At 38.8% G+C, this 14644-nt stretch overlaps 2 protein-coding genes across 4 annotated transcripts in view; both read left to right on the top strand.

The window, feature by feature from the left end:
* The window catches only part of itpr1b (inositol 1,4,5-trisphosphate receptor, type 1b), a 123792-nt gene extending 117217 nt beyond the window's left edge, over positions 1-6575 (top strand). For all 3 annotated transcript variants that reach the window (XM_042499025.1, XM_042499016.1, XM_042499007.1), the window contains 2 exons: positions 1685-1846; positions 4878-6575. In XM_042499025.1, coding sequence (XP_042354959.1) covers positions 1685-1846; positions 4878-4964 — 249 coding nt within the window. In that variant the 3' untranslated portion in view covers positions 4965-6575. The remainder of the gene's footprint in view (positions 1-1684; positions 1847-4877) is intronic.
* A 2713-nt stretch (positions 6576-9288) lies between these two features.
* On the top strand, positions 9289-12722 carry bhlhe40 (basic helix-loop-helix family, member e40). Its single transcript, XM_042495130.1, has 5 exons — positions 9289-9722; positions 9838-9901; positions 9991-10098; positions 10468-10591; positions 10697-12722. Exons 1-5 carry the CDS (start codon positions 9646-9648, stop codon positions 11545-11547), a joined length of 1224 nt encoding a protein of 407 aa, XP_042351064.1. The 5' UTR covers positions 9289-9645; the 3' UTR covers positions 11548-12722.
* Positions 12723-14644: the final 1922 nt, after the last annotated feature.

Below are 14644 nucleotides of genomic sequence, written 5' to 3'. Positions count from 1 at the left end.
CACATTTAATCTGGCCATTTCTTGGTTGCTTCAAGGTGCCAATTGCGCTCATCAGAGGTGTTATTTGTGCCAGAAGATAACTTCTTATCAGTGGAAATCACCACCACAGCAAATATTTCAAAAATGTACTCTTAAGTTAAACAAATTGAACTCACCACTGCACGCTTTAAAAAAAACCCTCATTACACACAAAACTGACACCTCAGCTCAGTGCCAGTGGCTCACAGGAGTGTTCAAGAGCTGCGAGTCGATCTCAGAGCTGCATGTGAGGCACGTATAATGAAATGGGGAAGTTTCTTTCTCCATCTTAGTTTACAGCTTTTCGTAAGTTTTGTTGTGTGTATGGTAAGACTAGACGTGATGGAAACGTATCACCAACAAGTGAACTGCCTGTTGGTGATTTCAAGCATGCCCTCATATCCCATGTGATTGAATCATGGAAAGTCCCTCATGTTTAGTTTGATTCTGCTTTTAGAGAGCGCTTCAAATCACTGCACACAGCCAAAGACACAGATCAGGGCCTACAGGGCTAAACTGACAATGTGTGAAGCCTTTTTTAACTACACTAAAATTTAGAAATGAGACCAGTTTATTTGCAAAATTAAAATTCACCAAATGTATCTCTACATTATTTTACCAAATAGAACTTTATTGATATGGAACTTTTAAAAACAGAGTTTACAAAGTGCTTTGACAAACAAAGGAAAAGCAGAAACGGAATTCTCACAGGGCAAAATATAACAACAGAAAGCCAGTCCCAATGAACACGGGCGAGACAAGCCTGGGGTAGAGTTAAGATAAAGTTCTGCTTAAGGGGGGTAAGGCTTGCTAACACATTGCCTGTTTTTAAGTAATTGCTAAAAGTATCATTTTAAAGGAAAGCTTTTCCTTTTACTGACTGATTTTGCTTGTAGATTTGTGATATGTAAATTGTGTTTCGTTTCCTTTTGTTGTGTTTCAGTGCACACTTACCTTAGCTCATAACATTGTTTTATTTATTGTAACTATATTTCTTTGTCTTATTCCTATGCACGTTGTAAAGCACCTATCTGATTTTGTTTAGATAGGTGTTTTACAAATAATAATAATAATAATAATAATAATAAATAATAATAATTAATATTATTATTATTATTATTATTATTATTATTATTATTATTATTATTAAATGAGAGGACAAAAAATGCAAGATGCAGGATGCAAAACATCAATATAAATTAATACATATAAAAAGACCAAAACAACAAAAGCAGTAAGAGCTACTTAAACATAAATAAAATAAAAAATAGTTGACATCCCATGAGAGCAAGTTCATAAAAAAAAAAAAAAGTTGAGGGGCCCTGAAGGTAAAAGCACAGTCACCTTTAGTTTTAAGCCTCGACTTTGAAAGGGCCAGAAGGGCCCCACCTGAGGATCTACGGCTGCCAACTGAATAATATGAGGTCAACATTTTTGTTATGTAGCTTGGGGCCAGACCCAGACAAGCTTGAAAAGTGATCAGTAAAATCTTAAAATCAGTTCTAAAACAAACAGGAAGCTGATGGAGAAACGCCAGGATTGGGGTGATGATTAGAAATTTAGAAACTTGCAAAATCAGATTTGATAAAGCACGCTACAGAATGTTGTGTCATTTTCATCATGCTGGTGTTACATGCCATAAACTGTCAGATTTGTGTTTTATCAGGAGCACAATTTGGACTGGTTCCCACGGATGCGGGCCATGTCGCTGGTCAGCAGCGACGCAGACGGGGAGCAGAATGAGATCAGGAACCTGCAGGAGAAACTGGAGTCCACCATGAAACTGGTGTCCAACCTGTCGGGCCAGCTGACAGAGCTCAAAGAACAGGTCGGTGACAGTGACACACTGACAGGCACTGAGACTTTGATGTCTCTTGACTTTGTCGCGGGGGGAAAACATGAGAGACAGACAAGTTTCCCTAGAGATGTGAACGCTGGAGGTTTTGTTTGTTTGCCGCTCTTTGCCCTTTACATGAAGAGGTTACTAAATGCAAAAGGTGGTGAGTCATGATACATAACAGCCCACGAGGCTCTCAATCTGATTTTTCTGCTTGTCTATTTTATTAATTTATTGATTTAAAGTCTTTCTCAATGTTTAGATAGGCGTAGAATTAAGAGAGATTTCATTCAAAATATTATTTTTTCGTTAGACTGGTCAGTGTGAGAGTAACTTTAAAAGACAGTAAATAAACACTAAAGTGCTTCTGAGTCGTGGAAGAACACATTCTGCTGATATTGAGTCTTAAATTGCACAACAGCTGCAGTCCACTGTTTCTAGTAAACACAATAGTAAAAATGTCTTTACCCTTGAAATGAGAACTATCTGTGAGGAAGTGAATGTCTCTGAGACATTTTGACCCAGACATGGGGAAATGATTATTGTGTTGCAGCAAGCTGTGAAGGGCAGTGTCACATTTCAGCCCAAATTCAGCAAATCAAGGCCTGATTTTAACATTTTGCATTAAGAAGCACCTGAGCAAATCAGCTTATTTTTCCCAAAACATGGGAAAAAGGCAATGAGCAACATAAGAATTGAACCAAAATTTGGCAAAATAAACTGTAAAAAGTACAAGGAAATTAACGGAAAAAACAACAATAAACAAACAAGGGAATGACCTGAAAAGCTGTTAAAGAAATGATAATTCTTTAGAGTTTTTTTTTCGACTTTTCAATTCTTACCCCACCTTGCATCACCATGTGGTATTATTGTTGACGCCACTGTTGCGAAGACTAACCACATCGCTTTCCATTTTCCTCAGAGCTCAGAAACCAGGAAGCGATCGACATCAAACATCAACACACACAAAATTGGGGAGAGAAGAAAACGTTAACTGAATATGTGAAGAAATGTCGTAATTATTTTAGCTAGAGTGCCAGAAACCAATTGTTTCTGTAACCCAGCATTACTTGATTTTGACTGTTGCTATGGACTCCGGTCATCGCAAGTCACCTACATTGAATTACTTTGAGAAAAAACTCCTGAAATAAAGGTTTCATTTGCGAGGTAGGGGTTGTACGCAAAATGGTTGCAAAATTTAGCTATGTGGCTGCTTTTCAGTTAACTTTGCCAACATTCATGGTATATATTATCACAATTGCTCATATAATGTCACGTTCATTTCAAATTTAAGACAGTAACTGTTACAGTAACATCGCGAACAGATCGACCTGTAAATCAATCTGTCCACTACTACTGAGCACAATAATGACAACTGTAAATCACTCCTTGCTGCGGATAGCTAGCACTGGATCAGGGAAAACAAACAGCAAAGTTCACTTCCTGTTTTTGTTGCAGAATGGTTGAAGCACTTCCTTTCATGCCGTAAATCAATCTTTCATTTTTCCAGGGAGATCATTACTGTTGGCAAGCAGAACTGCATCGTGAAAGCTGGGCTAATAGCAAATCATTGTTCTACAGCTACTGCGTTGTGCAATCAACATAAAATTTAGAATTAAATTTTCAAACAAAAATGTCATCTTTGGAGTCAATATAATTATGATAATTATGAATACAGTGTTTGGCTGATATAGAAAACGAGTTTAATTTTTTTTCTACTGCCCTTTTTATGTGGAACAGCACCAATTTTTGTTTCGTAACATTAAAGCACATATTGATTTAGTAGAAATGGATGATGCACAAAGTTGGTTATTTACATGTGACATATTTAGATCAGGCTGTTATCTGGAGAAAGCCTGGGAGATGAGAAAACAAACTCTTTCTAAAAACAAATTTTAGATTTGTAAAATTAGTCAAATTTATTTTTCATGGTACAATTAAAAATTTTTGGAAGAATATGGTCAAATATTATTTTGTAACTTAATTAATAATCCATTTGTATCCATTTTTCTGCTGATATCTGTAATACTGGAAGATGACACATGCTTTGTATTGTAATATTGTCTTGTAATCCCATATGGGATGGGCTTGACATAATTTTTTGAAAATTTTTCTGAATTTAAAAAATTATTTTTCCAAATCTACTAATTTCCTGTAATTTGTGGGACATCTCTTGCCTAGTTGCTCATTGCCTTTATTCCCATGTTGTCAAAAGACAGCAAACCAATATGCTCAGCGTTCAGAGACTTAGATACTTGTGAGGGCGTCTAAACGCAGCACAAGTGATGATGTCCATTCATGTTTCAAGGGTTAAAAAAAGTATGTTTGTGCTGGCATGTAAATGTGTCTGTACATGAATTTATAATCTTCCCAGATGAGCTGAGATGAAGTGGCATTCATTCAGAGAGGAGCACAAACAGGAAAACATTGCCGCAGGCGTTCTCTGTTAAATTGGCTTAATTAGACAATTACAGTGTAACAAAAAGCCCAGCAGTCTTGCCGACTGGGTTTAGGCCGTCCACTCGATGTGTTTTAATAATATTTTCTCTCTCACTTCTTTCTATGCAGAATTATTTCTCCTGGAACACTCATTACAGGACCACTCTGTCGTCTCACTTTTAATATTGTTGTGTTTCAGTGTCGAGGTGCAAATTAAAGTCAATTGTTAGCAGAAAAGCCGTCCTCGTCCCTGCTGGTGTAAAGGTTAGCATCTGTGTTATGACTCATGCGTCTTGCTTGATCTCTGAAATTTCTTTCGACTGACTTTCAGTATGAGTCGTTTGTATTCGGCTGCTTTCGTCAGAGGACGCAGCAATGTGGATGACTGAGGCTGGCTGGATTTCAAGAGAATCAGTTCGGCGGTGTGCAGAGTTTGTTAGTTTCAGTAAAGTCATGCAACAGAATGAAGACTGTAGACCGGAGGGGCTGCTGGCGTGCTTAACGGAACAGGACGTGTGTGCCAGTGGAGGTACAGGTGGGATGACTTTCTTTTTTTTTTAAGTCTTTTTTTTGTGCTCTTCAGATGACAGAACAGAGGAAGCAGAAGCAGCGGATTGGCCTACTGGGACACCCTCAGCACATGAACGTCAACCCCCAGCAGCCCGCATAAGGTCAGGTGACACAGCTCTGAAGCAGCTCACAGCGGTGGCTGCGTGTGCAGTCTTCGCTCAGAGACTGCTCATCATGTATACTGCACTGAGTGTAATTAATAATGTTAGGGAAACACTGTAACATAGGTAGTCATAAGGCAATGTGTAGCTCTACCCCATGCACGTGTTACTCCACACGGCAACACTCACTCACCTCGTTGTGTTCAGTCCAGTTGGAAATGGTGCCAAATGTTTTCTACGTCGACGTAAATTGGGTTTCTCATCACATGGCCTTTACTGGTTGAACTTGAAACATGTTAAGCTGACTGGACAGGAAGAATTAGTCCCGTTTTGTTTTTTTTTGGTTTTTTTAATTTAAATGTTTTCTATTTATATTCCTGGCATAACAAGCAGTATTAAATGTTGTGCAATATTTTCACTTAAATATGCAACCTCACTGGTGTGTGGATTTAAGTTCATCAATCATGTCTGATTTAAAAGTGTGGGACAATTTTTTTGTTTGTTTATTGTCTCTGGATAAAATAGGGAGTAGTTGGTTGTCTTTACAAATATAGAGATAGTATTTAATAAGCTGGCCTCCTCAATTTTACATTTATTGTATTATTTCTTGAAAATTTGGTATTTCTTGAGAGTCGGCTGTGCTCAATAGAGATTGTGTGAGAGCAATATATACAGATAGTTTTCTTTCATCTGTGTCAGTGCTAACTTATTTTATGATAAATTTGCTTTCTTATTTAACTGGGGTCTAAAGGATGTTTAGAAAGTTTTGCTCGTCGGTCAAATAAACCCTGACTCTCGCTTTTACACTTTGCTCAGGAGTCTTTTACTGTAATAAACGTCTTTAGCGTATTTCCTGTTTTGCAGCAAACATGTTCCATCGGTGCCTGTTTTTGTCTTTGTTTAAAGTCTGATACATATTTGCTGCTCGTGCAGAGTCACTTATGTTGATTTTCACTCAGATATATTAGTTTGGTTTCATGCTACTGTTAGAATTTGTTTTTTTTTTGGTTTTTTTGGACTACTATGTGTACATAAAGTTTGTTGCTAATCTTTGCTTTTGTATAGAAAAACTACTCATGGTTGTTAGAATTAACTAAAAATCTAAGCGCTGTCAATTTGTATATTAAAGTAGAATTATTTATTAAAATTGATGTAATTATCCTTTACTCCATGTTGTGTTTGTTAAAGGTTAAGGTGACCTTTTTAGGGTTATTATTAGAAATTATCCACCTAAAGTAATGAATTATTGTTTGATTACACTGTAAAAGGAAACTAATTGGTTGAACTTAAAAAAAAAAAACTAGTGTAAGGGCTTGCTTAAAATTTTAAGTTGATTGAATTTTGTATTAATTCAACTTACTACCCTTTTTAAGTTAAAACAAATCGGACTCACATACTTTACTGCTCAAATAAAACTGAGGAAAAAGGTCTACTATGCACACCCTAACTGATGTTTTATTCACATCTATAAATGCCACCTATTGAATAAATGTAATATATTCCACAAGTCAAATACATCAGTTTCAGCCAGTGTTCTCCTGTTCAGACATTAAATCTGACCATGTCTCAATTAATATGTCAGCTTTTAGAGAAAACACCTCTCAACTGGAAACACGCACCTCTGAAACCAGTAACTGTCTGCAATATGAGTGCAATATGTATAACTGTAGAGACTGTAAAGTGCGTATATCCTCATTAATCCGGAGCTTTCTTGGAAAATTCTCTGCATGCCAAGTAATGATCGACTACTCATATGAAGATGAGCTGATGCTTATCTGCCTTTCAGTCTCAGGCATAAAATCACACTTTACTACCGTCCCCATCGAGCTTCATACTCAATCAGGACGCTGTTTTGTGTTGAGTCAAACTAAAACTGAAGTAAAAGTATGCCTGTCAGTGTGTCACCAACAATCAGCTTATGACATATGATTTTTTTCCATTTTCTCACAGCTTAAATTAAAGCATCAGTTCAATGTGGAAAAACACTGAATACAGATTCATAATGTAGATTCTTGCAAATTATATGGTTCTTCACAAACTCATTGCTGTTTGAAATGTAGAGTGCAGCAGTGCAGCTGTGCACAACGTCTTATGAGTTGGGCTTCATCAGGATAAGCTTTAGGTTAATAATCACTATTATTATAACATTTCATAGAGCGAACAGTGTTGCCATTTGAATTGATGTGATTGAAATGGGTGCCGGCCGTGCTCCACGACATGTCACGGTCACATGTGTAAATATAGTTAAAAGGTTACTAAGCACATGTACTCCAGTACTGTACTTACAATTTGAGGTATTTGTTCTTAACATGAGTATTCCCATTTTATGCTGCTGAATATTCTGCGTTTTAGTGGAAATTATTGTACTTTTTGTTACTCCAAATTGTGTAATGTTCAGGTATAATTCTGGGTTACTTTTTAGATTAAAATTTTACAAATAGAAATATGATCATTATTTTAAAAAAAAACAAAACATTGTTATAAAATAAAAAACTTTAAATATATGAAGAAATTAATATTTGCTCCACCTTAAACAACAAACAACAACACAATGTAGTTTACGTTTTTGGCCTAAAATACCAATACTACTACTACTACTGCTAATAATAATCAGATTATATATTTATATATCCACGATGGGAGAGATTGTGGAATTTAAGTATTTAAGTATGTTTTATGCTTATACATTTTTAGAGCGGGACTTTTACTTTTATTGAGATGAAGTATTTATTTTTTTCATGTGAGATTATTACTCTTACTAAAGTTAATGACTTGGATACCTCTTCAACCTTTAAATATTTGGGTCAATTTCTTTTCAGATGCAGTGGCCTGACAAACAATGACATGATGCAGTTTAAAAAAGTCCAAATGTTAGCCTATATTTATTGGTGTGATTATAAATGTTAAAATGTAGGCTCCCCTTAGCTCTAAAATGAAACTGGGAAAAGCAAACCACTCACTGACATTACAGTTATTAGTTTTCCACAGAAGTCTGAAGTAAGCAGAAACATGTGTCAGACTCTTATCAGAATATACAGCAAGTATTGACAAAGACAGCTTCCCCGCTCCCTCGTTTCCGGCTCGGCGCTCTCCTCTCTGGCTGCTTCGGGACGTCGGCGGGTGGAACCGACCGACCAGTCGGGCACTCTCGGTATTCTGCGCGCGTGACGTCACCAGCTGAGATCTGCTGCTCGGCTCTCTGCCGGCCATGAGGAGCTCAACGTGACAGCACGCTGGGTACAAGCAGCTTTAATACTATCAGTACAGCAGCCGGTGTAGAAAACGAAAAGAAAACAGCTCCGCTAAAGCCACTGTGTCGTCCCGCCGCAGGTGCACGTGCCACACAGCCAACGGGTACAGTGTAAAATTACAGAGCGTGAGTTAGCGCGTGACACATGCCACATAATACAAAATGCAACACAAAATGATAAGGAAGAGTAGTTGGCCACAAAGAAACACGGAGATTTATGAGAAAACACTTATTGTTTTACTGTTTTTGTCATCTTATAATACAAGATACATTACATACACACACACACACACACACACACACACACACATATATATATATCTTATAGAAGATATAAAGGCTATATATATATATATAGAGAGAGAGAGAAAGAGAGAGAGGCAGATAGAGGGATAGAATTTAAAAAAGGTTGTCTTTCCTTTAGCTATTATTATTATAATTAGTAATAGTAGTACTAGTATCAAAGTTGTTGTTATTTTTATTATTAATACTACTGTATAGGGTAGTTCTGTTATTTTGGCTAATTAACGACAACTAGACCTACCTATGTCCTGTGATCTTTTTCACAACTTTGTGATTGACTTTATTGTGATCTTATCACGCTTTTTGAGTCTCCTGGTGTATTACTGCACAGCTATAAAGGGCGTTAAACCAAAAGATTATTGTGCAAAAAAAAATTAATAAATATATAAAAATAAACATGTTTTTTTTTAACGCGCAGGGTCTGCAGACACTGCAGTGTTTCCAGCTGTTCTTACAATGTAATGTACCGGCCGACATATTTGCAGTTTAACAAACAATGCTTCACCCCTTCAGTATCGCGGAGGGAACTGTTGCTCTACTTTCTGTCTGTGTAAACACGGTCAGCTCTGCAGACACGGTGTGCCCGCCGAGAGCCGGAGCATGGTGGTACACGAGACTGGCCCCAGTGGAGGAGTACTACACGAATGGGTTGTACTCCAGCAGCAGGGCGGGGAGACGAGCTGCGTGCGCGCGTCTGTGTGTGTGTGTGTGCGTGTGTGTGTGTGTGTGTGTCTGAGAGAGAGTGTCGCGGGGAGGGTGAGGAGTTGAAAGCGCCGTCCAACACGTGAGGCTCATGTGACCGTGTCGAGTCTGTGTCTCCAGCCGAGAGACGTGCCTGCAGTCACAGGGTTTATTTAACACGTAGTCAAAACCCACCCAGCTCTCACACATTGAACCGGGCGTGGAGCCTCCCCAGACATACTACCGAGTCCGGACCTCAGGGTGACAACACTGCGCAGTTCCCAACTCCGGCTCACAGCGGGAACACGTTGGATAACAGGAGATACTTTTTTTTCTTGATTTTTCTTGCTCTTTATGATTTTGTCTGAATCGCGACTGCAGAGATATATTTGGACCGTTTTGAAGGCTTTTTAAAGTTATTTCTTCGGGTTTGACAGTTAGGCAATATGGAGAGGATTACCAGCGCGCAACCACCTCCCTGTGTGCCAAAACACCCGTCACTGGATATAGCTGACATGCAAGGGTAAGAGATTTTTTTTTTTTGTTTGTTATGTTACTTTCTGTTCTTCAATATTAAACACTTTTATGCTGAAACCTCCCAATTTAAGACTAACTAATTTAATTTTGTCTTTCAAAAGAATCGATTTTCCCATTTATGTGTACAAACCCAGGAGGGGCATGAAGCGTGGAGATGAGAGCAAGGTGAATTTAAGTAAAAATGCACAATTTTCCAACCTTTATCAGTTTAAACTGAGCAGTCCAGATTCACTAACATTTCAACTTCTCTCCAGGAGACATACAAGTTGCCGCACCGACTGATCGAAAAGAAAAGACGTGACAGAATCAATGAGTGCATTGCCCAGCTGAAGGATTTGTTGCCAGAACATCTTAAGCTTACAGTGAGTATCATATTTTTTTTACATATGGCATGTCTGCTAACAGACAGGCAATCTGATATGCCACATGGTTTTGCTGAGCAGTTTTGTTTGCTCCAGTCTTTGGATTCAGTTTCGGAGGCTCGGGAAAATAAAACAAGAGCATTTTAAGATTAAAATAAAGATTAATATTTTTCTTTTAATTTTGTAATTCAGTATTTTTATTGTCGAAATTCTAATACAATATTTTAGATTTTGATTTGCTGTTGACAAATTTGCATGTCTACGTGGATTGCATGACTTCCCGGGTGTTTGATGCTTGCTCTGTGTTCAGCTGCAGAATGTGTTACATAAGAAAGATCAACATACTTATCGAAGGTCTTCCTGTTTTAGACGCTGGGTCATTTGGAGAAAGCTGTGGTGCTGGAGCTCACTCTCAAGCATGTAAAAGCCCTGAGTGGCCTTCTGGAGCAGCAACAGCAGAAAATTATTGCGCTACAGAACGACCTGCAAATCAGTAAGTTTGATGCCATGATGCGTGATGCGTGATCTTTTGCAGAACTACTCCTTGGAAAAATGTGCATTAAAGACTATTTCTAACCTTGTGATTTTGATCAACCAGGTGATCATGGAGGTGACAGCGCAGAGAGCAGCGAGGAGATGTTCCGCTCCGGTTTCCACTTGTGCGCAAAAGAGGTCCTCCACTATCTGGCCAGCCAAGAGAGCAACAGGGACTTGACTCCATCCAATGTTATCAGCCACATCCAAAAGGTAGCAGCTGAGGTGCTGCACCATCAAAGCAGCCCACATCGGGACGAGTCTGTCCCTCAAGCTTTGGAGAAACCGAAGAAACCCGCCGGAGAGCCCCAAAGGTCATCCAATGGCTCGGCTAAAAACTGCGTTCCCGTCATTCAAAGGACTTACCCTCATGCGACGGGGGAGCAGAGCGGCAGTGACACAGACACTGACAGCGGCTATGGGGGGGAACATGACAAGCGTGACCCCAAAGCCCAGTGGTCAGAGAGCCACACAAAGGATGGGGAGCATAAGCATGTCATGTCCAGTGCCTTCAAGCAGGAGGGCGATGAGCCTCGGGCCAAGAAGTCAAGGTCCGATTCCTCAGAGGACGAGATTCTCTCTGGTCATGTGTCAGGAGGCCCTGGCAGCTACATGAGCTTCTCCCCCAACCAGTCCCCATTTTGTCTCCCCTTCTATCTCATCCCCCCTGCAGCTGCAGCAGCGGCAGCCTATCTGCCCATGCTGGAGAAATGCTGGTACCCTGGGGGCATGCCGGTCATGTACCCGGGCATGAGCGGCTCCGTGGCAAGCATGCCCCCTGAGACGCATCCATCGTCTCTGGTGATGTCCCCAAGAGCAGGGTCTCCAGCATCCTACCCGAACCCCACGGACTCCCCTGCTCTTCACAAAGCTTTAAAGCAGGTCCCCCCATTGAACTTGGAAACCAAAGAATGAACAGTTCCAGTTGGAATCTTGCCCTCTGAATGTTGATGGGGTTGAATAGTTGAAAAGAGCGCCAATAAACGCACTGGCCTCCCTTCAAATGACAGCTGTTGTTTGGCCCATCAGAACATTAACCCCAGCAAAGACCCCAAATGGTTGCCGTTATCTATCATCAGCTTCTCACACACATGGAGACAGGACTTAAACGGGCAACCTGGAGAGCCCGCATGAAGGCTCTTAGATCACCTGTTGCATGGCTCTGAAACACTGTGAAGATGATCAGTTTAAAGAGTGCGCCATAGATCGCAAGGTTTCGTTCTTTTTAGAAAGGTTTGTTTTCTCCGCACTCAATGAATGTTTGAGGTAAACCCAGAATGTAAGGCACAGATAAGCCCCCCAAAAATCATTTGGACCTACTTTTTTGCACACACACCACTCTGTAATGAATGTAAAGATTGAACAAAAGCCCCTTGTAGATGCTGCTTGAATTCTGCTGTAGATCTGTGATTGGAGGATCTACCTTCAGTGTTTTGTCTCCAACAAACAGTTGTTCGGACTCGAATGTCACCAAAAGAAATGTTGACGAAACATCGCATAAGACTTTGCTCCTTTGTCCCTTCAATTACCTTGCAGCTAAACGAACACAAGTGTTCAAAGAATTCAGGGTGTTGTCACTGTACGAGGTGTGTCACTCATGTCTTTTCGAAAGTGACGCGGCCGTACGTGCTTTTACCGTTTAGTTTGTGACTCACGGCTTATTTGTGCATCTAGATGGAGTTCCTGTGAAGTAATGTCATGTAATTATTTTTGTTTATACTACTCGTACATCTCTATTTTTGATACGTGACCCACTGAGTGTATTTGCTACCGTAGGAAGGTCGAGGCAGTCATTTTCTGTACGCCATGAGAACGTGTACAGCATCAAGCTTTGTGCTCAACCAGATTTGCATCTTCTTGCCCACAATTTTCCGGTCAAGTTAAGGTCTGATCTTAGCTCATGCTGTTGCCTTTACTCGCAGACACAACCATGGCAGGTGTTTCAATGTATTTTTGCTTTAAATGTTGTGTCTGGCAAAATGAGTGAATGTAAAATTCAAACAAAAATAATAGTTTTGTATAGAGAGAGGTACTTGGGATTTTTATTTTGAAATGTAACAAAAGGCTGTTTGTTGTACATATTTTGTATATAAAGTATTATTGATATATATTAAAATATTAATAAAGCTTTTTTCCCTCCTGTGGAATCTTTGTTTCACTGCCTGATGGCTTAAACGTGTTGCAGCCAGACGACCTGACAGCTCCTCATAACAACACATACTTACATAACACTTACATAATGCGCAAAGCAGCACAGCCTCTGTAAATCAATAGCATGTCTTAGATTACAGGCTGTAAACATTTCACATTAATAAGCTTTTCGAGGGAATTATCTGTAGTATGCAACTTAAATTTATTTTACATTTATAAATAAATTGTACTGACAGTGCAACTTCTCTTTCATCATAATATGGATAATCATGACTCGAGATTTTGCTTTCAAAATACACAAATAAAAACTGATCCTGCAATCCACAAATATTAAAAGTTAAAGTATTGGTTTCAAAATGAGAGATAGGAACATTTTGGTTATCTGTGGAAAAAAAAATAAGTAAAATGAAGTAAAATTTCACTAAATTATCTGAATTGTACTTTTTTGATTGAGTCATTTCTCTCGCATGTTGATATCCTGTATGGCAGATACTGTAACAATACTGAAAGTGTACTGAGTCGGAGAAGAAAATGTGTCTTGCAGCTTGAACACCACAGTGGATGGAAATGGTATTTGAGGTTGTGGGAGAAAGGACTTAATGTCTTTGATTTACTTTCACATTTAATGATATGGAATACCTTCTGCTTCGTGTTGTTTCCTGAGTGGCAACACCGCTGTAGGTGTAATAATAGTGAAAATGAAAATGCCTTTATGATATGCTTACCACCCACTGTTCCTCCCTGAGAAATGCAGAAATGCACGTTTTCCTTTACTCATAATCACAACTGTATTTTGTAATTTGGTGAACAGATCTGTGAAATAATCCAAACACAGTATTTTTCTCTCCATAGGCCTGTTGAAAGTCCTGATGTGCTCAAAAATGCAGCATTAGCACCACCCTGTGGAATTAGGGCTTTATACTGCACTGGCTATCATTTTACACCCACAACTGATGTGACGATGCTGCCTTAACTCTTTCATCCTCTTGGGGGTTGCAAATGACCCGCCACGTTGTTTAACAGTATAGAAATCCTCCTAAATGGTCTATTTTGAGATTGAAATTCAATGACTTTTCCTAAAATGACCCCAACATGGGAAAAACTGAAACATAGCCTTTATTTATATTTCCATGAAAGCTGTACACCAGGGTACAAATCTTGCAGTTATAAACCACAAACACCACACACACACACACACACACACACACACACACAAACACATACACACACAAACACACACAAATATATCTCCAAAATCTATGCACACAAACATACTGTCCTCATTGTACAACATAATATGCTTTGTTGCGAAAGACTGTTATTATTTCCCGTTAATAAAATGCATTAAAATTAGTAATAATAATGAAAATAAAAAAATAATACTAGTCCTCCTCTTAAGTTAAGAAAACAATTATGACAGGTGTGATGTGATATTTTGACATTTTAGCCATAGTATAGTCTTGCCTTTTCATTCATTTTTCAATATGCATTATTTATTTTTATTTTTTGGTCATTTTTACAGCATTCTGTGCTATGCCGTGTCTCAGCATGATATTTTGTGCTGTTTTGAGGTGTTTTAATCTGTTTTTGGGACATGTCATATTTTGACATTTTTAGCCATACTATAGCCTTGCCTTTTCGTTCATTTTTTCAACATGCATTATTATGGTGTGTTTGGCCNGGTGTTTTAATCTGTTTTTGGGACATGTCATATTTTGACATTTTTAGCCATACTATAGCCTTGCCTTTTCGTTCATTTTTTCAACATGCATTATTATGGTGTGTTTGGCCGTTTTTGCAAAATTCTGTGCTATGAGGTGTTTGGGCACGCTATTTTACGCTGTTTTGAAGTGTTTTCAGC

The sequence above is a fragment of the Plectropomus leopardus genome, chromosome 2, assembly GCF_008729295.1.
Source record: "Plectropomus leopardus isolate mb chromosome 2, YSFRI_Pleo_2.0, whole genome shotgun sequence".
In the NCBI taxonomy this organism is placed as follows: Eukaryota; Metazoa; Chordata; class Actinopteri; order Perciformes; family Serranidae; genus Plectropomus; species Plectropomus leopardus.
Note: the sequence above shows the minus strand (reverse complement) of the source record. Positions and strands in the feature narration are given on the sequence as shown.